The sequence below is a fragment of the Zerene cesonia genome, chromosome 4 (assembly GCF_012273895.1).
Source record: "Zerene cesonia ecotype Mississippi chromosome 4, Zerene_cesonia_1.1, whole genome shotgun sequence".
NCBI lineage: Eukaryota > Metazoa > Arthropoda > Insecta > Lepidoptera > Pieridae > Zerene > Zerene cesonia.
The window spans coordinates 2,005,618-2,030,954 of NC_052105.1; the positions used below are offsets into that span (position 1 = coordinate 2,005,618).

At 32.5% G+C, this 25,337-nt stretch overlaps 3 protein-coding genes across 5 annotated transcripts; 2 read left to right on the top strand and 1 right to left on the bottom strand.

The window, feature by feature from the left end:
• Positions 1-3,232, top strand: LOC119839717 (pupal cuticle protein Edg-91-like). Its single transcript, XM_038366150.1, has 4 exons — positions 1-99; positions 680-848; positions 2,004-2,216; positions 2,982-3,232. Exons 1-4 carry the CDS (start codon positions 91-93, stop codon positions 3,161-3,163), a joined length of 573 nt encoding a protein of 190 aa, XP_038222078.1. The 5' UTR covers positions 1-90; the 3' UTR covers positions 3,164-3,232.
• A 526-nt stretch (positions 3,233-3,758) lies between these two features.
• LOC119839673 (conserved oligomeric Golgi complex subunit 1) lies at positions 3,759-13,891 on the bottom strand. Of its 3 annotated transcripts, XM_038366078.1 has the most exons (15): positions 13,626-13,891; positions 12,506-12,673; positions 11,693-11,835; positions 11,132-11,286; positions 10,537-10,765; positions 10,187-10,319; positions 9,420-9,592; positions 8,504-8,676; positions 8,043-8,169; positions 7,424-7,646; positions 6,814-7,147; positions 6,169-6,609; positions 5,777-5,959; positions 4,921-4,953; positions 3,821-3,931 (listed from the first exon to the last, which is right to left on the bottom strand). In XM_038366078.1, exons 1-14 carry the CDS (start codon positions 13,760-13,762, stop codon positions 4,930-4,932), a joined length of 2,643 nt encoding a protein of 880 aa, XP_038222006.1. In that variant the 5' UTR covers positions 13,763-13,891; the 3' UTR covers positions 3,821-3,931; positions 4,921-4,929. The 3 variants fall into 3 exon arrangements, with proteins under 3 accessions (XP_038222005.1, XP_038222006.1, XP_038222007.1); XM_038366077.1 differs by lacking the exon at positions 4,921-4,953 and having other exon boundaries at positions 3,759-3,931; XM_038366079.1 differs by lacking the exon at positions 3,821-3,931 and having other exon boundaries at positions 4,916-4,953.
• A 7,643-nt stretch (positions 13,892-21,534) lies between these two features.
• LOC119839775 (mucin-5AC-like) lies at positions 21,535-24,891 on the top strand. Its single transcript, XM_038366215.1, has one exon. The coding sequence runs from the start codon at positions 21,535-21,537 to the stop codon at positions 24,889-24,891; it is 3,357 nt and encodes a 1,118-aa protein (XP_038222143.1).
• The last annotated feature ends 446 nt before the right edge of the window (positions 24,892-25,337 follow it).

The window sequence follows — 25,337 nt, forward strand, 5'->3', positions numbered from 1 at the left end:
AAGCCTTACTTCACAGAGCCTGCTACAATTTGAGTTCAGCAGTTACAGTGGACGGTTTTATGTGAACTTAGTTTATATTTTATTTAAAAAATGTATACGGTAAGTACACGTGGTTGGTGTTTTGTTCAAATTACTGCGGACAGGAAATGATTAAGAATAATGGTTCCTACGTTTCTGTATTGTGAAATTAGTGCTATTGCGTACATTACGTGTTATATTTTAAGTAAATCATAGATTTGAATAGTAATTCAGTTACTATAATTGATGAAGTTCATATTTTGATAACGAACGCATACCGAAACTATTTGTGAATTTTAAAGTTTGCGCGGTAAACTTACAAACTTATAGTTTGTTATGTAACGACTTTAAATACTTACAAATAACAGTGGAGTTAAGAAAAACATCTTTGTAGCCAAATTGCATGCATAATTATTCAATTAACGAAAATTATCACATGTAATATGATTCTATACTTTCATGATATGAAAATCTTTATTATTCAAATCACTATACAATGTACAGTGTACAATGAGTTCACCCCGTCTCAAGTGTTGGCTGATTCATCTCAATTTGCAATAAAAATAATTAAATCCATTAACACAACGGACGACAATAAAACCAATGAATAAAATACATTAATGCGTGATGATGGGAACTATTTTTTGTTCGACTTTTTCAGAAGCTCTTCTTGTTATTCTGTTTATTGACCGTGGCGTGGGGTCAGAGATCGGAGGTCACTAGAGGCTATACTGCGAGAGGGACTGGCGGTTATGGGTTGTTGAGACCCGGATATTCAGGTTACAGCGGCTATGATGGTATCGGTTATCAAGGACAGGGATATCAAGGAGGTAGTTATTGAAATTGTTATTTTAATTTTTGGAGCCAATTATAGTTATAATGTATGTAAAAATTTGTGTAGGGGCACGTTTGTTTACATGGCTCAAAATTCGAAACATCTTATATCTTCAAATTAACTAATTTAGGATTATGATAATAAAAAAAACTACGACAAAATAACTAGCCTCCCTAATTAACTAAAAAATATTTTTGAAGTCTTTCATTGAATTCGTAATAATGTTTCTCAATACCTTAATCATTATGAAAAAACCTTCATTATTCCATTTCCGACGATTTTACATTTTATAAAATTTAAAACTTATTTATTTACAACTGCATTTTTTAGTATTCTTTTCTCATAAAGCACATATATACAAGCTGTTCTTTCGATATAACTATACAAATAACTCTGCTTTCACATCACGTATTTACAGCGACATAATATATACTGCGCCAGTTCAAGCAACCCTATTGTCTCTGTATTTGTAAAACTCTATATGCATTTTATCAATAGACATATCATTTATTCGTTATAAATAAAAATAACAAAGGCAATTGATCTTTTTTCTGTTTTTGTTAATAAATCTTAGTGATTTGTATATTGCAGCTAGCCATTTGTTAATTTATCATTTGGCTTATTTACATGCTTATGCTATTAAATAGTGTTCCCAGTGTTAAGATTTCGTAATGTCGTTAGATGTTCCCGTATTTCCGTTCAAATGGGTAGGTTGGTGCATATTTTAATCGAAACTTTAGTATATTATTTTACTTTGATTTGGATCCGTTCTAGGGAATCCTTAATACTATATATAATAAACTAATTGGTATTTGACTAATAAAAATTTGAAAATTTGAATTTAAGTATGATATAAATACTTAAATTAATGTCACACAAATCACAATAAAATTTAAATTAGGCGATCTTCAAATGATGAATTTTTATTATTAATCTCGATTAGGCATAAATACTAAAAATATGAATGTATAGGTGAATGGCTTCCGTAAGCATTAGGTAATTTATTTTTCTAATTTACATTGACAACGTAACGATTGCTCCTTTTGTTTTCAATTCAAGCGTGTATACACGTGTTCTAAGAAAAGCGGAATTATTGACTTTCCCTTTCCGTTTATATTTGTAAGGAATCGTAATGTAAATAATTTTTCAGGTAGTGTAGGTGGTTATGGCGGTTACAACACTGGTTACAGTGGATACAATACAGGTTACAACCAAGGACTCGGTGGTTACAGTCAAGGACTCGGTGGTTACAACCAAGGACTCGGTGGTTACAACCAAGGACTCGGTGGTTACAACCAGGGTCTCGGTGGTTATAGCACAGGTTTCAGTGGTTATACTGGTTACAACCCTGGTCTTAGCGGTGGTATGTAATATTTTTTTTTATCAAACTAACATTAAGTCGAATTATTCATAATGTGGTTGATTATAAAAATTAACTGATCTGTTCAATATAAAAATTAAATCCTATAGTGCATTCGATCCCAGAAGTACGTAGTTCAAGTTATTTTATAGAAATGATCACAATTGAAAGAATAATATGATTAAAGAAGAAATACAAATTGCGTATCAAATTAAAAAAGGGACAACAGCTATTTTGTTTCTGCTGTAAAATAACTTCCGATACAATGAAATTACATGTTGCTGTTTCGTACAATTTTCGTGTAGAAGGTGTTTAAACTATTATTTCATAATTGCAAGCAGTACAAGCTGAGTCATTTCCTTCTACATATTTAAATAATGGCTACTGTTGACTTTGATAATTAATATTATATTGTCATTTTTACAATATAATTTATGTACATAATAAAAAAGTCGTTTTATATCTATATTAATGTTATTTGTTTTTGTTTATCACAATATTTAATAATAAGGAAAACTTGAATGGACTAGATTAGTACGAAATAGATCATAGAAGTGTATTATCTTAAATTATGTAAATTTTTATGCGATATGAATTTTCAACACGAAAACATGACTTTGTTTAACAAATGATTTAAGAATATTTTATCTATTACAGATGTTTCCTCCATGAAATGAAAAATATTAAACCCATTCTTATTTACTTTTTACAAAACCTCTCTCTTTCTTATTCGCTTTATATTTCTCTATAACTAATTATTATTTCCAGGCTACCGTCCCAACTACAGACCCGGTTACCAAGGAAATATCGGTTACCAATATAACCGCCCAGGTTACTCAGGTTACGACCGTCCCTACTCAAGGGCCGGTGGTAACTATTTTGGCGGTTACGGTGATGGTTACGACACAGCGAGGTTGGGAAGGAAGGCTGAAGAAAAGAAGGATAGCTAAGCTAAGAAGGATAGCGAGGTATAACTCGGTTTAGACGTTTGTGTATATTGTTTGTGAATAAATTTTCTATTTATAATATATAAATTATTAAAAACATATTTGAGAATAAACATTTTGTAATTATTTCATTGTTTAAATTAATTGATAAAGAAAAGAGAAATATTTATTCATTTGCCTTTTTTTTGTTTACTTCTGTCTAGAGCAGTTATAAAAAAAGAGGGTTAGGTTAGGTTAGGTTTTTATATATGAGATTTATTTTTTATAAACGGCAATTTTAAGTAGATATTTTAAAGGTAAGACTACGAATTAATAGATTTTTCGTCAAGGTAATCAAATAATTAAAACAAGATTTATACTATACTACTACGATAATAATAAATTAAATATAAACAATAATAATGCACCTACTAGATTTGTTCTTATAATATTTAATGTAATCTTATTATAATAACTTCAATATTTATTTACTTATAACAAACACTCTACAGTATTAAGAGTATCTACTAATAATTGAAAGCTAAACAGTTTGTACAGCAAAACAAAACAACTTCTATATCAAAGAAATTATTTATATTATATATATTACATTTTTTTATTAATAAAACTACATTATTATCCACTGAACCAATCAGACGTCATAGAATTGAAGAAGGATGCTGCTCCAGACCGCGCGTTCGCAAAATTTAGTGGTAACGAACTGGTCATTATTTCTGATATTTCTGAACGCGACTTATTCGGGCTTGCTGACGGTGCTTGCTTCTTTTTTACCTGAAAATTAAAAAAAAACTTATTCTACATTAGTAGAGAACAATGACAGTTATTTCAATTTCAAATAAAATCGACGTTGGGACGTGTATTTCAACGTTGAGATTGAGGACTTTTATGAGGGAGTCGAATACGCTTCGGCACGAAATAGGCCAACTAGCATCGGGGAAGTACCACACCCCCACAGAGAACCGGCGTGAAATGGCACACTCCTTTTCTTATCCCTTTCTCCTTGAAAGCAGCCGCGCAGCGCATTCGCAGAGGCACTAACTCTGCGGATGTTCATGGACGGTGGTGATCGCTTACCATCCAAAATCACCAGCTCAGTTACCCGTTATGACATAAAAATGAGCAGTTGCAGCTCTGTGGTGAGGACCTCGGACTTCTATCGAATAGTCAAGGGATACAGACAAACAGATATATACATTTATTATTCAATTAATCTGCACACTATACACAACACTACTGCTCGAGAACATGGTGAGGAATGAGTTAGCGTGAAAACGGGATGTCCATGTCTAAGAATTAAAGTTTGACAAGTGACATGTGCCAACTCGCACTTGGCCAGCGTCGTGGTTAGGGTCTGAACCTTCCTAGGACTCGTGGCCTAGCAGTGGGATCATATATGAGCTGATTATGACGTCACGATCGTGAAGAAAAGGAAAGATAATATAGACGAATCTTATAAATATCACTCCAAATGTCAATAGAGTTACTCAATATCGGCACCGAAAACTACTGATATACAGTTTCAGATGAATAACATTATTTGTCTTGTTGGTATTTTATATGAACTAACATGCTGTTTATTCTAACGTGGAAAAATTCATCAAATAAATATATACTTATCATTAGTAAATAAATTTAAATATAACTATGAAAAATGTTAATAAATCGAAACACTAGAATTTAGTCATCAAAAATTAATACGTCTATGTTAATATTGTTTATGCTGATGTTAAATCAAAACACACAAAGGGTTGAATATTTACCAACTGTTCTTATAAGACGAAGAAGAGGTCTTTCTGTTATACAAAGACAATCTTAGCGTTAGAATTTCCTATTAGTTTAAAGAAATATTTACATACATTTCATAACTGCAGTAGTATATAAGAAAAGGCTATAGAGAAAAGTATATAAAAAAATATGTAAGAGAATTAATTGCAGTTCGTCTGTCTCGTTAATACTTGAGAATCGCTGGAACGGTATGGCTAATTTTGATTTTGAAATATTTGCGAAAGTTACAGTAAGGTATAAACGCGAGTAATATAAAGAAATAACTTAAAACTATGAAAAAAAATTCAGTCTACTACGGAAGATTAATTATATTTTCCCAATGCTACAAGGGGATATAAATCTAGTAGTAAGTAATAATTAATTAATGCAAATAGAGAAATTAAATAAAAATATAAAAAAACTAAAGAGTGTACAGTAGGTAAACTGATAAAGTATTACTTATGAAATACTTTATCAGCTTGGTCCTCAATGCTGATAAAATTTATCATCTATTCAGTATCAAAGTAATAGTAAAATACTGAGACACCTTTACGAGAAGGTTATTTGTACAAAGAGGCGGAATCTTTGTTAGGTAATTGTACAAATAATCATTGATTACTATAGCTTACTACTATTTAGTTTACTGACATTGACAGTCAGTGATGGCCAGGATGTTTGCAGCTTTATCCCGAATGCTGATATAGGACTAATTTATTGTAGACAGCACATCACTAACAGGTTTATCTTGTTTCTTGTGCAAATTATCAAAAGAGTCAACGAAATCTAGGATATCAGCAGCTTTATCCCCAATGCTGAGTTGGGACTATTTTGTCAAGGAACTTAATTACTTACGGGTTTATCCTGTTTCTTGTGCAAATTGGCGGGAGTAGCGACTGGCAGTATGGAGAACCACTGTGAATCAGCGGAGGCTAGAATGTTGGCAGCTTTATCCCCACTTCCGCCGGAAGTCACAGGCTTGGTGCCAATGATGCCCGTTAGTTGGCCGTGGTGTAGAATTAAGCTTCCTAGTAATGTCTGAAATAAATAAAAGAAAATACACTTATTGATGAGTGTGTATCTCCGAATTAACATATAATAAAAATTTCAATAAGATTTTTTTTTTTTAATATATAACGAACTTCTCAGCATATTTTTTGAAAACGCTCGAATTTAAGATTTGGAATGAGAATAAGCCCACATTATTACTATATATTCGAAATTGTAAATAAAAAAAAATTACTAACCTGAACTCTTTGTACAGATCGTTTCAAATTCGTCTGTATGTACGGATAGAAAACATCATAGTCGAACGGATCGATCTTCTGCCGCAAAAACTCACAAATCTCCTGCGAGAACTCCATACATTTCTTGTTCTCTCTCGGCACAAGTAACAGTGTCAAGTGCCGTACGTCCATTAGCAATTGCAGCGCGCATCGCTGATTTATATCCGTCTCTTTCTCTCTTATGACGTTGTTGTAATGTGCGAAAGTGATGGATGTAATGTTGTCGATGAAGGAGGTGTGTATTTCAACGGGCAGCGTGTGTGGTATGACGTCATCTAATAGTCGACTGATTGCGTACAAATATTCTTGTAGTTTTAACGAAGGCCCTGCGGGGACTTTTATAGTGGACTCTATGGAATTTCCTTCGTCGTCTTTTTCGACGATTTTTATTACGTCCCATTGCTGAAAGCATTAAAATGATATATTATAATATAATATAGACATATCATTTTTCGTTATAATTCTGCATATAACAAGGATTAATTAAAATTTTTGAATTTCATTTTTGCTTTTTTAATATACTGTTTGCTTTTCATGTTCTTGTTAGCAATAAAAAATTATATATATATATTTTCATACATATTGTTAAAAAAAAAACAAGCCCACCATCATCAAGTAATCAATATTCTCTTCCAAACTGAACCCTTGTGGCAAGCCGTTGGTCAAATCCTTGGCCTTATCCATCACCAGCGCCAACCATTTTCCCCAACAAAACTGGCAATTGTCCTTCAAAGTGTCGCACAATTTGTGCCAACGCTGGGCCAAGCTCTCGTCCAACATGTTGACGTAGTTATCGGGAATATAGCATTTGCGTATGTTAGGAATAAGGATGGTAATCGCTTGCACGAACCGTGCCGTGTATATGGCAGTTGTTTTTCTTTGTATTATTGTAGATTGGAGCGTGGGTTCTTCGAAGCATGCTTTGATGTATGCTAACATACTGAAAAGAGATTTCATTTCATTATATTATACGTAAAATATGGGACGTATCCACAACATTTAAGGAAAAAGAAGTGTTCAAAAAAATTTAATGTTTAGTTGCAGGTGTTTAAAGCTTATACTCCACATAAAAATATTTTTCTTTTTCGAAATTCATAAAATTTTATGTGATAGTAAAATAATTTTTATTAAAATACTAAACGCTTCTGCCATTTTAGAGACATATTGAAGTCCTAGTAAATTAGTCCCAAAAAATATATATTCCATTGCAATTAACCTTTCGATATATTTATCGGTGACGTCACACAAGTACACTTCAATCTCACTCGTGTCGATATACATCTGTTCCAGTCTCTCGTCCTCATCATAGAGGAACTCTTTCTTCCTCTCCACGTACAAATAGTCCCTCAAATCGTCTAGAAGCTTCTGCAACTCGACGTCGAGACTCTTGCACAGTTTCTCGAGGTTGGGCGTGAAGCCTCTATCTTGTTGGGACATACCTATATAAAAAAGGAATAATTATATATTGGTAAGTCAGTGAGGATCTAGCTATTAATGTACATCCATAACAGAATTAGGAAAAGAGCTATTGAGAATTCTATTTAAGTGTAGTGTTTAACCTAGTGCAAGTGAGTCAGGAAGAATGCATTTAAAACTAGCTTTCCGCCTGTGGCTTCGCCCGTGGAGAATTTAGAGAAGGAAGGAAGAAGGAGTTCTTAAAACAAAACCATGTGGTTTTCCTCGCAAAGTTCCAATTTAGACTATGTCCATTGCGAGTCTCAAACTATCTCTGTACCAAATTTCATCCAAATCGCATCTGTGATTTGAAGAAGAGACAGAGAGAGAGAGACAGAGTTACTTTCGCTTCAATCATATTAGTAGAGATAAATATATACCTTTCATCAATGAATTCATGACGGAGATAACATCATTCCTGGACTCAATCACAGTGTCACCAATGAGGTCCTTCCAAATGAACCAATTTATATTCACCTCTTTTTCCACTTCACTATCCGCTGATACCTTTAAATAAAAAATTTATTACAATTTCGCTTACAATTAATTAATAATAAAGATAAATAGAGAGCATGTATCCAATACAATTATTAGATTTAGGTACATACACTTTATTTGCACAACATTATAGCAGACGAAATAACACTGAATACAATAGACAATACGCGGCAAAATAAAGTTAAAAAAAAACCTTCAGGGGATTGACTACATGAACAAAATGCGGTCGAAAGAAGTTAATAACCAAAATAGTTTTTTTTTTTTATTCATAAAGGCACCTTACAGACAATTTTTTTTTATTTTATTCAAAAAGGCACCTCACCAATAAATAAACAACCAATACCTTAGTAAGATCGATGAGTAGCTGAGTTTTGAACGTGTCGTATATTTTCAACCAACGGTTATCGACGATGACTTTGACGTGTGACGTCAGCAGCGGCTGGAAATAGCTGCACCACGCGTGCACCGGGGGCACGTTCAGTGATTCGCACATTGTGGACCAGTTCGTTGGACTTTCTGGGGATAAAGGGCTTTATTATCTTATTTTATGTAGGTATTGACTGTTGCCAACGGCTTGGAAGACGTGATCGAGGGACTTTAAATAGTTGTTTATATGTAGCCTCACAGCTATTACCAGACGCGAAAAAAATCGTAAAATAAAATAGCTTCGTAATAATTTAAATGGTATGTAATAACAATCTAATAAAGAATAAAATTAGAAATGCATCGCAGTAGAGCTAGTGTCCTTCGAATGCGCTTTTAAGGGGAAAGGGATAAGGAAAGGATTTACGACCGGAAAGGAGGTCGAGACGGGGAAGGCAGAAGAAAAGTAAACGGGTTTCCGGCTCACACACTCACCGTACAAAACACAGAAGCATGCGACTATTTCACGCCGGTGTTCTGTGGGGGTGTGGTACTTCCCTGTCCTGTTTCCTTCCCTTCCCCGTGCTTACCATAAAAAAATTCACAATTTTCTATTCAAGTCCAAAGTCCTAACTACTGAGCCACCAATGCTTGTCATATTTTAATTTATGAAATACTAGACGTTCGTCCGGGCTCCGCCCATATAACAAGATTCCTGTTTTATCCCAAGGGAGCATTTAATCGGGATAAAAAGTATATACCCAAGTCATCTCATACTCTGTCTGTATACCAAATTTCATCAAAATTCGTTCAGCAGTTTCAGCGTGATTGACGGACAAACATCCAAACAAACAAACTTTTATAATATTAGTTGATGTGATAAATAGACCACGTACCAATTTTAAAAGCCTCTTCCCGTATCTCGTGCAGCACCCGCACTCTGCTAACATTCTGCAGTAGTGCCTTCACGCTTTCGCTAACAAACCCCTTCACCCATACACTCCAGTCTTGTACGGATGAAGATATCTCCGCGTTGCTCAGTGCCTGTATCGATTTGTTGGCCGTTAATCTGAAAGTAATATGGTATTAATTAAAAAAAAAAGATGCCTTTGACTTTTAAATGTTATTAGAAAAAACATGAGAGATTATTCACTGCATATTATAAAGTGCATTTTTTTTTGTTTTGTTTTAATTCATTGTTTTTGTACTTCCAATATTTAAGTAATTAAAAAATTCAATTACCTATTTAGAATGATTGTCATTTACAAGCGGTCCGCCCCGGCTTCGCCCGTGGTAAATATATAGCCTTGTTCAATAAATCGGCTATCTAACACTGAAAGAATTTTTCAAATCGGACCAGTAGTTCCTGAGATTAGTGTGTTCAAACAAACAAACAAAAAAGATTGTTTGTATAGATAACCATGTGTGACTATATACAAATAATGTCTGCATGAAACTCCAATTTTAGTGCTTACTAATTATTGTCGGCCTACATGGTTAGTGGTAGAATTTTTTTTAATCTTTTCTTAGTGGATGCCATATCACTGTGGCTATCTGCATAGCAAATGTCATCCTGATCAGTCCAGTAGTTTGGGCTGTGCGCTGATAGATCAGTTAGTCATTTTTGCGTTTTATATTTTAAGATAATTGCATATTATGTTACCTATATTGAGATATCACAGAGGGCAGCAGCTTTAAAGCGCTATGGTCACTGAACTGTACCAATTCCAAGAGTGGTATGGAATCTTTTCGATATAGCTCTTCTAATTTTTGTATCACTACACCTCCCTTGTTTTCTGTAATTAAAACATTTAATAGTTATGTGTGAAGAAAAAATAATTATTTATATTTATTCATCGCCATTTCTTTATTATCAAAAATGAAAAGGAAAATCACTTACAGAAGAATCCAGATATATATTTTTTTATGTTATAAATTATGTTATTACCTGCTCTCCATAAACATATACATTATATATTTTTTTGTAAATTACCAGGTCAGTAATCAACTCACCAACAAAGCATGCATAAATCAACTCTATGGTCTTCATGACAATCTTAACTCCATTCACAATTTTATTTTTAATCTGTGCTTTAACATCTCCCTCCAAAATCTTCTGCAAATCGAACTGTAGTGTCGTTTTTAAACTGTTATTACTATGCAGGTTTATCAATGTGTTTAATAGCTCCACCATTGATCTTGAGTCAAGGAGATATAATCCCACTAGGCAGGAACAGGCCACCTGTAATATGAAGCACAAAAGTAGTATATTAATATATTTTGAAGTATGTATGTCACACTCAAAGACCAAATAGGCACATTGATTAAAAAAAAAAATTCCACAATGCATTGTTGTCACAGTAACAGAACCACAATGCAAAATTTATTGTAATGCATATCATTAAAAAAATTCAATTTTAGCCATATGTTTATAAATTACTACCTAGTATAAAACAAAGTTACTTTCCGCCATCTATGTGTATGTATGCTAAGATCTTTTTTAATAGATAATTCTAGAGGATTATTCATATGTATAATTACATACAAATAGTTTTACATATTTTTATACTCATATTAGTATTTTTTTCATATAGTTTGATATAATTACCTCCACACTGATATCAAAATCCTGCAGTCTCTGGCCACACATGTCTATGATGGTTTGGCTTAAGTTACTGATAGAGTTCCACTGCTGTTGAACAATCCTTTGTAGGGGCTGCATACTTTGTTTATCGTTTCTACTACCAATTTGGAGTTGCAAACCTTTAAAATTGTATTTTTAAATGGTAGAAACACCTTTAAAATAATCTATGACATAGAGTTATAAAGACTTATTCAGTACAAGCTATCCATTAAAAACCATTTCATGTCCTTTCTCGGATCTCAAACTATCTCTTCAGCAGATTTCAAGCATATTTGTTCTGTGTTTTAAGTGTAAAGACAAGACGTATAGACAGACAGACAGACAGAGATAGCATTTGTACATGTTAGTAGGGATAGTAGGTAAGCAAGGATATGCAAAAATTCAGTATAGACAAAAAATACAGAGAAAGTGTTAACCAAAGAATAGGAAATATTTGATATTTCGTGTTTTTTAATTCACATAGTTAAACAAGAAAATGTGAAATATATTGTAATAAATAAAAATTTATTCAAATGAAGATGTTACCTGTGTTAACATGTCTTGCCATAATAAATAATTGGGCAGCTTTAATAAAATCATTGCCATTAATACATTTCCATATTTTCTCTGGTATTTCCGTTAGTAACTTGATTTGGACTGATATACCATGGACAGGATCTATTTGAGGACTGGAAATTAATTATTCATACAATATTATTTGGTCAGTTTTGTTAATTTCTAAAATTTCTCTGACCATAACTAATTTATTAGTTCACACCATAGGGTTGGAGCCAAATAACTTTAAAATTTTAATGTATAAAAGAAATTTACTACACAAAATTTGAGTATTAAATAAAAAATTATACAATTTAGTCTCTGTTCCTGCCAAATAATGTTGTAAAACTCCTATCTTTTAACAATATAGCTTTTTTATTTACAATTTTACTACAAAGTTACAAGAATTCTCATATCACAATGTTAGTTACTATCATCATCATCATCATCATCATCAGCCCATATATGTTCCCACTGCTGGGACACAGGCCTCCTATGAGGGTTCAGGCCATAATCCACCACGCTGGCCAAGTGTGGGTTGGCAGATGTCGTCAAACTTTTAATTCTTGGACATGCCGGATTCCTCACGATGTTTTCCATCACTGTTTTAGTTACTATACTCTGTCAAAACGGCTAGACCGATTCTCATTAAATTTTTGACCATATCGGGTAGGTCTGAGAATCAGTCAACATCTATTTTTGATACCCCTAGATAATAAGAGTAAAGCAGAACAGCGTTTGCCGAGTCAGCGAGTATACATATAATATGTTCTGGTGATATTTATTGATCCCAGAATACTTTACCTATTACTCTGTGAAGGCTTTTCTTCTACCTTAAAGCCAATTAAGTGTGCATTATGCAGGTTCTTACAAATACTCATCATGTTACTGATGTGGTTCAAAGTACTTGCTGTGGTTGATCGCATTTCTTCAATAGTGTCGGCAGCATGTATTAGGTCTCTGTATCTCTCACTAAAAGTAAAATAAAAATGGTCACTTGTGATTCCAACTTGCATGATTAAGGGTTCCGTACAAATTAATAATTTGATCTGTAATAATATTTCTCACTCATCCTATTCATGACCATGTTAACCATTCTCTGACCGTCATATTTAATATTTGTTGCTATGTCAACAGACATACATTATGTCTAAAAATTTTAACTGTCTAGTATGGTTCATGAGATACAGCTTAGTGTGCGATGGACAAACAGATCGGCAGATGAAGACAGCAGTTTTAATGTTAAATCATTTATTTACAGAAACCTAAATTGAAAAATTTTTTGTTTTTTTTTAATGTCATAGCGGGCAGCTGAGCTGGTGGTTCGCCTGATGGTAAGCGTTCACCACCGCCCATAAACATTTGCAAAGGTAGTACCTCCGTGAATGTGCTGCCCGCTTTTATGGGGTAAGGGAAAGAAAAGGATTAACTACTGGAAAGTAGGAATGGACTAGGACGGGTGAGGAAAAGGAAATGGGCCTCCGGCTCCCCCACTCACCGTACGAAACACAGTGGCATGCCACTATTTCACACCGGTTTTCTGTGGGGGTGTGGTACTTCCCCGGTGCGAGCTGGCCCAATTCATGCCGAAGCGTGCTCGACTCCCACAATAATGCCTTTAAATTTATACATGTTTATTATTTTACTAATAATTGTACAAATTAGTAATGATTATTCAACGCATGTCTTTATATAAGACTAAGTTCATGTTTTCTATTCATTGTCAGTAAATCTGTTACTTTATAATATATAATGGAATTGAAGTGTAATTTATTATTGTCACACAATCATTTTTATCTTATTTTTAAAGGTTTTACACTATCAATCATGGTAAAAGTAAAAAAAGTAAAAAATTCACATATTCAAAGGTTTTTTATTCATCCAATAAGTGGATATGGTGGAAAATAGATAAAGATATACACACCCAACCATAGCTCTAAGCTCTTCCCTTTTCCTCTCGATTTCATACTGTAGTTTCTTTTGAACCTGGTCTATCTCAACGATGGAATGTGTTTGGAATAGTTGTTCAGGTTCCACTTCAAGTAAATTATTGTACGCCATTATAAGTCATTTATCGCACCTATAGACAAAGGTTATTTTTTTATCTTATAAACTATTTTACGTTGATAGTATAATTTTTCATAAAATTAATTTAAAACTATATATATATTCGTCACGTCAACAAAAACATTGAACTGATTACTGAATTTGAAATTGTCAAGTCTCAAATGTCAAGTATTCCAATATGTCAAATGATGATTTTAGATTTCCATTATACGCTATGTAACTCTAATATATATTTTTTTAATTTTTAATTAATCCTTCATACATGCCTTTCTCGGTGCATTTTTTATTCTAGTAAATATTTGTATGCCATGTTCACTATTTAAAATGATTTTAAGTTTTGATTTTAGATCGGTAAGTTATATTATTTAGGTATTCTTTATACTTACAACAAGAATGTTTTAAAACAATTATTATGTTATATTAAGACATATTTGTATATTAGCTGCCAACTACTTTCTTCGTGGAATTTGGACGTGATCAATTATAAATGAGGTTGGACGTAATAATTTTGTTTCTCTTTTTATATTTTATTGTGGACCTCCGTTACTGTGTATAATCTCTTTCAATCATTGTATATATTTTGTATTAAATTAAATGTACAGACACAGTTTTTTCATTGTTTTATTATAATATATAAATGTATAGATAATACCTATATGTAGATACGCTGTGATGACTTAGAGATAAACCAAGATTAGACCTTATGAGTACTACCTGCCTTTGAATAGTCATTGTCTAAGATTAAATCGTTTCTTAAGACAAAAACCACAATAGGTACAATAGATGTGCAGTACGGTGAATTAGTCAGGAGTAATTAGTTGGCTTTCCAATAATTAAAAGTGCTTTGTAAAATCTCTCATAACCGTAGGTAGGTACTGAGTAAACATTCATGTCGTAATTTTCATTACAATTTTTTTCTTTTAACTAAAGACACACATTTTCTGAAACTCTATTTTATTTATCAATTTAGAACATTTATTTATTTGAATACCTATATTTATCTCTTTCCTAATTCGGGGTATCTGATGATTTATAGCTGTTGTTCATAATATCTAATACGTTTTAATTATGACGGAAATATTATTAAACAAAATTAAATCTAAGAAATACAAGTAATCGATTAGTTGGATATAATATGGACATAATGAAGCAACTGACGGTATCTCTATATGATATTTGTATCATGTTATCTGTATCTATAGTAGGGAAGAACAAAAAGATGCCTCTTTATGGGATCTTTATTATAAGCCGCTGAAGTGTTTTGGTAGCGGCACATTAATTTTACTTGTTTTTCTGTTTTTTATAAGAAAAGTTATCTAGAGAGATAGGTTTGTTTTTTTGCATTTTTAAATTGAGTTTTAAGTACCGATACGATGAATTATTTTGATAGGAAGCAGTTATTTAGTTTTGCAAGATTTGATGGCGCGTGATAGATTATTTATATTAGTGTATAGATTATGTAGGGTTTACGATATTAAACAATAATTTACCAATAGGTATTAGGTATAGGCTATTGGTATATTATTGCTAAGATGAGCCATGTTGTATCCAACGTATTTAACACTATATTATGAAAAGAAAAAAAACACTTTTTCAATAAAAAGTATTAAAATATAATGAATAATTACTAGGTTATCCCATTATAGTCTACATCAGTTAATTGAGTCCATTTTATTTGCAATCGAATCCAAGAAAAGAAGACAGAAAGAAATTCAGTGACACTCCAGACTTTTGTAAACACTTTACGTAATATTTTTATTTAAACTTTGTTGAACTCTTTGTTTCTAAAACCTTCACAGACTGTTTCTTATTACGAGCGAGTTAAAAGTCACAAAGTTTCGTTTAAGTGAATCACTGAACGGAATTAATTTGATTTTCAGTGGAGTGCACGTAAAATCTGCAATCAGGTATAAAGTTTGCTCTTTTCTTTTCTAATTAAACAAAGTTTAGCTTGAAATCTATTTCTCAGTCTCAAGCTTTCTACTAGTTTTAATTACTATCAATAAAATTGCAATTACACAAAAGCGTAATTATTGTATATTATTATATTGTGTGTGGTGTGTGTGATAAATAAACTTTAGTAAAGATAATGTTAAAAAGGCATGAAAAGATGCTGCATTATTATGAAATTTTATTTACTTTTACTTTATCACTGATCACTGACAAGCTGTAATCAAACGTTGAACAGCATCATGAAAACGTTATTTAAAACCTAGAATAAACAGTAAAATTAAGCATGCGGCCCCCAGCGAAGAGTTAGCGAATACATATTTCATCAACAAACGCACGTAATTCAATTTACAAATTCACATTTCGCTCCGAACCGCGAGGATTCTGACGTCACTCAACTGAATGGGGTACTAATGGTGAGAAAATTTTACCCGCGCAATTGTAAAGCTTTTAAAATCTCTACAAATTGAAGGGAAGATTTTTCTTTCCAGTGATTTGAGGGGATTCGCTGAATTTTTATTATCACTAGCATTATAATACAGATGTGATGCATTGCCCTGACAGTGTACAGTTCTTTAAAATTCTCTCCTTTCTCTAATGATAGTAATATTCGATGTTCTCTGCTCTTACTGTCTTGACAAGCTTTCTATACGTGATTGCTGACTGATGTTTCGAGAAATACTGGGTACCTCTGGATAGTTTGCTTACTAATAAAAAACCAGGTTAAGTACTTAATGAGAACGCTTGCTTGACCTGAGCTTCTGCACTAGGGTACTATAATGGAAAGCTCTCTGAACCCGTATCGCAAACACCGTCATTTAAATGCAACTAAAGCGAAGGTTTTCAAATTTACAAGATTAATATTAACTTGAACTTACTAAACATCTATAAAGTTTCATTTATGAACGTTTCAGCTCGATGAAGTCAGTCTAATCAAGCCCTATTCTAATTCAGATTCGACGGAAAGCTGAAACTTCAACGGCAGGTGTTCTCAATTCTAACCATAAGTTACAAGAACTGTTTGAATTCTATTCTCATTTGATTCTTTGCTATTCAAAACCTGCTTTGATAGCTTGTGGTTGGAGAGCGTTTTATGCTCAAATTGGTATGAAAAGAGGGTATAAAGAATTCTGGCGTTGAATTAAAATAACCGATATCATTTTCTGTGACTCCGTTTTGTGGAGTATTATAACGTTATTGGAAACTTATGGCACAAACTACATTTTTAAATTTGAAGTTTGACAAATCATATGTTTAACTATAATTGCAATTATAGTCTCTTTAAAAATGGAACTATTAATTTTAGTCAATAAAGTTGAAAAAAATTATGTAGTTGAATGAACTTACGAGACTCGATGTGTAAAGAGAAATCTTTTAAGAGAGGTTGGATCTAGTAAAATTATATGCATCTATATCCTAACAATGTGTGATCTCCACAAAGTAATAAATGAAAATGAAATAAATGATTTAAAACGCACATAAAATAATGAAATAAAATAAACCGTCAAGCCCGCTTTGTCCGTCGAATGTAACAGACAAAATTGGTCATTTCAACTTGAAAGGAATCCAATATTGAAAGTTTGGGTTTGACATTGTGAACTTTTCGGATACTCTTATAAAAATACTTTGGATACGAACATTGTTCGTTGGATACATTTTCCTTATTTATTTCTAACATTTGAAGAAAGAAGTTTTAATAAGATGTTATAATTGTAAGCGTAATTTTTGTCTTAAAACTTTAAATTATGTTAAATAGGGAAAAACTTCATAGCTTATGCTATTTCTAAACACTTACTAAGAAGATTTATTCTCGGGGATAACGAGTTACCACTAATGATAATATACAGCAGTGGTGGCTCAGAGGTGAAGACCTCGGACTGACAATCAATAAGTCGGGGGTTCGAGACTAGGCGAGCGTGCTGGAAATAAATTGATTTTTCTATTTATCTGTGTATGTGGGAACATCACAACTGCTCAAAACGGTGATGGTAAACATCGTGAGGAAACCGGCATGTTCAAGAATTAAAAGTTCGAGGACATATGACATCTGTCAATCCGAACTTGGCCATCCGTGGTGGATTATACCCTCACAGGATAGGCCTGTGTCGCAGCAGTGGAAGCATGTATGGGCTGATGGTGAAAAATATATAGAGGCATAGAATCTATAGGTGAAATGTTAATGTTATTTGACGCCCAACAAAGTAAGTAGCAACAAGCAAATTTTTAGATTAGTAAACTTATACAGCCTTACTCATAAAAAAATACGTGATCTATTGTTTAACTACCTCTCAGTTAATCAACTCTCAACATCCTAAACAATGATTTTACTTATAAACCCCTATCAGCGCTCTCTCAAGTAAATAACGTCAAATTAAATTATTCGAGCAACTTTCATAAAATAATGACGCCACGCCATTTTTACGCCATATTGAAGAAATAGTTAAATAATCATGATTGAAATTAGATTGGTCAATTTAGATTGATGACATATACTTTTTATAGATCTTTACATAGTAACAGACACAATGGAATATAAATATTCGTAGTGCCAAGTTTTAAATAAAACTATAATGAAATTTGTCTTTGTAGCTAGTACATTGCAGAATTTATATATAGTGCAAGAAAGATTTTCTTTAAATAGCGGCAATGTGTTTAACAATATGTGTTACACCGCTTCTAAAATAAAAGTAAAAATTATTTTTACTAGATAGTTTTATAGCTATATGTAGAGGTTCATTATTCCTATTTAATATTATATTACCTATTACCATACGGGACACATGTGCTACCACCTGCAACCGTGATAATTGATGGATTCATTATTGTAGTTAGATGTACTATTGATTGTTAATTTACAAAGCTATACGACGAATAAAAATTCACCCATCTAAACGCATCTGTTTCGCAAAATTCACCCAAAATTCCAGCAGGATTTCGGTGCTCGATCGAAAAAGGTTTTTATGAAATCCCTTTACTTAAAGTCAAAATTTTTTAGTAAATAGCTGTTTGGACTATTAAATTAGTCTTTTGATAAATATTAAGATAAACCCAAGTGGCATTTGCACTATAAAATTTAAATTAAACTAGGAATTTATTTACATTCTTAACAAATTTGTGGTCATTTGAGGAGATGATAAGGGATCTCTGCTAATATTATAAAGCTGAAAAATTTATTAGTTTGTTTGCGCTAATCTCATGAACTACTAAATGATTAAAATAAAAATTCACCAGTGGACATTTACGTGATCCCTAAGTGCTACACGCACAGATGTATTTTCCGGCTTAAGTACTACTGCTAATTTGATGTTTTCATCTTTGATGCTTAGATTTGCTTTTGAAATAGCCATTTGAGATATGCTAGCCGTGAAAAGTTATCCAGGTAAGGAAATGTCTATCCATTTGGTATCTATAGATCAACAAGGTAATAAAAAAAGCGTAATGATGCTACCTTAATATTGTAGTTATTGTGGCGTACTTAATTTTAGAATATAAGATTAGAAACACAAAACATTTGAAGGATTATCGAACAGTTCTGTCGCTAAAGGTTTTGGGAGCGGGCCTCTAAATATCACATCATAAAATGCGACGGAGGTATTTGCATCGATAAATCTTTATAACGGTTGCTATAATTCCTGTAGTTACGTCCCTAAAGCCACTGGAACTCAAATATTATTTATTTGAGACATCTATTTGAAAGTTTACGGCCTCCCATGGGCAATATACTTTTCATTTTACGGTAAAAGCAAGCGACAGCGTTGAAAAATATTTTACTGGAAAATAAATCTAAATATTATGTTTTTCTTACTTGTGTTTTGTTTAGTTGATAAGATTTTAAATAGCTTTCAAAGGAGTCCCTTATTTGACTGATCTTTTTATGTTCTAATATTATTAATTTTGGCATGGATTCTAGAATGATTTGGTTTTGTGTCTTATATATTGTAATTACAGAGTTTAATATTTGGTTTAAGATAAAAGAAGATATTTTGAGTATATTGTTCTGGTAGATGAAAAATTAAAAACGTATTTTCCCTTATTTCTTTTCTTCACCTCTAGTGTATTCATTTTCTGTGAATAATTTTATTTAAGTACTATTTCGTATTCACCCATTTATAGTATTACAGATCCTGTTCCTATGCTAAAACATTTTTTTTTTTTATTTAAAATTCTCATAAGGTACTATCATTAGGTATTAGGTATCTTCTAATCATTATCAGTAAGTAATCATCTTCAAATCGTGTATAATATTTTTTTTTAATTAATATCTAATGGTATCTACACTATTTTTCATAATTAACTTCTAATGTGTGTGATTATTAAATAATCGAAGGAGAAGATTGTTATCGCTCACTAATTGAAGTATTACTTCCGTCGTACACCAAAAATAAATAATATAAGAATCTAGAAGAAAATAATATAAGATCTGGATTTCCACAGCATAAAATAGCACAAATCTTTTCTGGGATCGTGGCTAAATATAATTCATATATTACTGGCTGACCCGGAAAACGCTGTTCTGCCTTATTCTTATCATTTTGGGTTATAAAAAATAGATGTTGGCTGATTCTCAGACCTACCCGATATGCACACAAAATTTCATTTGAATTGGTCCACCCGTTTCGGAGGAGTAAAGTAACTAACATTGTGACGCGAGAATTTTATATATAAGATAATAACGTTCAAATCTTTACACATCTAGCATTCATAAACACGTGAATTTCAATTTTATTCAAGTTGAAGCTTTTTGGGTGAACGTCTTAATTTTTGTGTTTGTCCATCTACTAATACATACATGTTATATCACCCTACGACCAATAGGAGCGTAGCACGTTAGTATATAGTTTGGCATGTGTATATGTATTTTACAGTCAAAATTCATTGACCGAAAATGAGTTATGATCATCACAGGAAAACCAGAAAACCAGTATAATCTACATGAATAAAAAAATGAAATACATGACTTAGTTAAACTTTCCATCGAATAGTTTAAATGTGAAACATTTTTGCCAGTCTAAAGAACCAGCAGCTTATCATAGTTTATTCTATTTTTGGTGGCATTAAATTATTATGGTGAACAGATTTTAAGTAAGGCGGTAGATAAGTCACATAAAAGAGTCTAAGGGACTGTTATCATAGATTATATCTAAGATAATGAATGAAGAATCAGATAATATGAATCAAGATAAACCTTCGTAGCATACCATTAAATAATGGCCTATTAGAACTTCATTTCTATATCATTATGCTGAAAATTAGTATCATGTTTTGTGCGTTGCTAATTGTACATTCTCAATCTAACAATGATTATAACAATTATGAGACTAAAAAAGTCGATACAATTTTTGGAAATCATATGAGTACGGGTAAATTTTTAGTGACGATAGATAACTTTCAGTACTACATTGCGAAGTTGTACAATTTAGTTGACAGTGATGTAAAGAAGATAAGCATACTTTTAAACCATGTGTTAAGTGAAAGAAATGTGTTAGTTATAAAGTGTGACGACGGTTGTATGAAAATATGTAGAATATTTGAGAATGACTATTCAGAAAGAAAGAAAATTAGGGATACAAATATTAAAGTAAGCATTTCAGAAATCCATTTTGATTTGATTGAAATTTTTTTTTTATTTAATGTAAAATTATATTTAGCTTAAAAACTTAACAATATCTTTTTCGCGCTTTTTTAAAAAAAATATTCATATGTATAAAGATCTCTATAGAGATCTCTATATCTATATTCTATGTATATTTATATGCTTCTTTGTATTAGATAGTATTTAAACATCTTACCTTTTTCAGGATAAATTGCTGGTACAGATGGTATTGAACCAGTCCTTAATAAAGTTATATAAACCGTACCATGCACTCGATAATACTAATAACCTACATACAAACTCATCGAATAATAATAAAACATTGATTGTTTTAAGTCAACATTGCGTAGAATTTATAGATGTACCATCTTCCCTGAAAAATGAAGTATTTACTAACATAGCAGAATCTTCTAAATTGCCGAAATTAAAATGTAGCATAAATAATGACTTAAGCAATTTTACAAATGATTATGTAAAAAATCTGTTCCCGAAAGAATCTGTCAGTACGATAAATCCACCAGATTTCCCATCAACTTTAATTATTTCCGAGACTACAGATTCTTTCCTTACTGACGCTAATACAGTAGCAACAAATGATCCTACAACAATTCCAAGGGAATCCACCACAGAATTCGTCACTTCTACAATCCAGACAGAATTGCCATCCACTTCTGCTATTACAACTGATATTACTGATCTTCCTTCAACTGTAGAATTCACCACAACATCAAAAATTATGTCTCCGACTAACTCAGTTGTGTCTACGACTGTTGATATAAGCACTGATTTGCCTTCAACGTCTACGCCAGAAACAGCAGATCCTACAATTACAAAAGACCCTACAATAGCGACAGATGACCTTATAACAGTCACAGATGCATATACAACAGATTTTATCAGTACAAGATTTCCAACAGATTATCCAGAATCAACTTCAATGAATACTTTAGAGACGACAGATTTTTATTCTACGGAAGAGAGTACAATACTATCGACAGAAGATCTTACAACAATGCCCAATGAATCCACAACAGAATTTGTTAGTACTAGTACTCAAACTGAATTTCCATCGACTTCTATGATAACTACTGCCGTTACTGACCTTCCTTCAAGTACGGACTTTACTAAAATACCGACCAATGATTATTTTACGATTACCGACTCAGTGATATCTACGACTGATGATATAAACTCGGAATCACTTTCAACATCTGATACTACACAAGAAATAACAGATACTACAATCGAAAAAGATCCTACAACAGCGCTAGATGACCTTACAACAGATTTTCCATCTTCAATTATTACTGAGACTACAGATTATTCAACTACAGAAATTAGTACTATGATTTCGCCAGAAGATCTTCCAACAACGTCAGGCGCATCCTCAACAGAAATGTTTAGTACTATGACCCAAACTGAATTACCATCTATAATAACTACAGACGTTACTGAGCTTCTTTCTACTACAGAATATACTACAACACCAGCGTTTGAAATTTCCACGACGACTGACTCAGTTATCTCTACAACTGATTATATCGCCACTGATTTGCCTTCAATGTCTACACTAGAAATGACACACCCTACAATTACACAAGAACCTACAACAATGACAGACGCCTATACAACAGATTTCATCAGTACTATGATTCCAACAGATTTTCCACCAACGACTTCAATTAGTACTTCAGAGACACCAGATTTATTCCCTACAAAACAGAGTACAATAATCTCGACAGAAGATCTTCCAACGACGCCCGATGCATCCACAACAGAATTTGTCAGTACTACTATTCAAACTGAATTACCATCGACTTCTATAATTACAACGGACTTTCCTTCCACCACAGAATTTATTACGCCTCCAACATTTGAACTTTCTACGATAACCGATTCAGTGGTGTCTACCACTTATAATATCAGCACTGAGTGGCCATCAACAACTTATTCTATGCCAGAAACAACAGGAACTACATTTATACAAGACTCAACAACAACACATGAACCTACAACAACAACGAGCACACACACAACAGAATTTGTAAGTACGCTTGATCCAACAAATGTTCCATCGACTCCTGTTTTTACTTCAGAGACTACAGATTATGACTTTACAGAAGAGAGTACAATTAACGCGACAAATAACCCTACCACACAATTTAATACAACTGTGACGGAATATTTAAGTACTACTTCATGTGATGAATTTCAATCCACTTCTATAATTACGTCAGATGTTACTGATCTTCCTTCCACAACTGAATTTACTACACTACCAACGATTGAACTTTCTACGATAACCAGCTCAGTTATCTCTACGACTGATAATTTAAACACTGAATTACCTTCAACACTAGAAATAACAGATACTACAATAACACAAGAATCCACGACAACAATAAATGACACTACAACAGACTATTTCCCCACGGAAGAAAGTACAATAACAGTGACAGATGATCTTACAACACAATCAGATACAACCTCGACGGAATCTTTAAATCCTAGCACTCAAACCGAATTTTCATCGACTTCTATAACTACTACTGACATAACTGACCTGTTTTCCACTACAGATTCTTCTACACTACCAACGATTGAATTTTCTACGGTAACTGACTCAGTTGTATCTACCACTGATAATGTCAATACTGAGATACTATCCACAACTTATTCCACACCGGAAACAACATATACTACAATAACGCAAGATACAACAACAACAACAGATGATCCTACAACAACGCCAATTATGACCGAGACGGAACCTGTAAGTTCTACAATTCACACTGAATTTCCATCAACTTCTATAATGACTACTAACATAACTGACCTTCCTTCAACTACAGAATTTTCTACATTACCAACGTCTGATATTTCTACGACAACAGATGCAGTGGTTTCTACCACTGATAATATTAACACTGAGTTGCCTTCAACTTCAAATACTATCTCAGAAATAACAGACACAACAAACACACAAGAAACTACAATATCGACATATGATTCTACAACTACGCCCGGTTCTTCCACATCAGACTTTGTTAGTACAGTTACAACTGAATATCCTTCCACTGTTGTTATTACGTCAGAAGTTACTGACTTTTCATCAACTTCAGCATCTACTACAGGTTCAATAATTGACACACCTTCGACCTCTAAATTACCGACAGATATTACAAGTCCTCCTGAATCGCTATCAACTCTCACAACAATCGTTGATTCAAACCCTACGTCAACTACTATAGAAATAAACATTACAACAGAAAATACTAGGTATCCAGAGTCGACAACGAATGAAATAACAACTGTAGGAGAAATTGGGACATCAGAGTCAACCACAACAGAAAGTCCAATATATGACGAAGACTCTGGTTTTTGGACTGCATTGAACACAGCCTTGGTTGTAATTCCATCTGCTTGTGTAATAGGACTCTTATGTTTTGGAATATATGCTTGCTTTATATCGAAAAATGTGACAAATACAATGCAAAATTCTGTTGCAATGGAAGATGAAAGCAATATCCCGAAACTAGTAAATTTGTCCAGATCTAAGAGCATTGAATCTATGGTTTAATGGCTAAATTTATTTATTGTTTAACATTGTGGATCTGAAATTCATTAATTAGTATTTAATATTAATAATCCAGAATGGATGAATGAAATTTGTATTTCAAGATAAGCACGTGGAAGTACGAAAAATTATGATTCCATTTAAACATTGTTAATATATACGAGTTAATTTAAATGTTAATATTGTGTTCATAGATTAGAAAAAATTAAATACTTAGGTTAATATACACTGGGAATTAAATTATAACAAAGTAATATAGGTAATTTTAATTTGAAATATTACTTTTAAGTATTCATTTGTTTTGTATTCGAGTATATTTTGTACTTACTATTTATGTATGTTTTCTTATTCTATTTATTATTTTTACGCTATAAGAAATTATTAATGGGATAAAGCGGCCAATTGTATAATTTCACAAGCTTTGTTTTTGTTTTTTATACCTTATAACA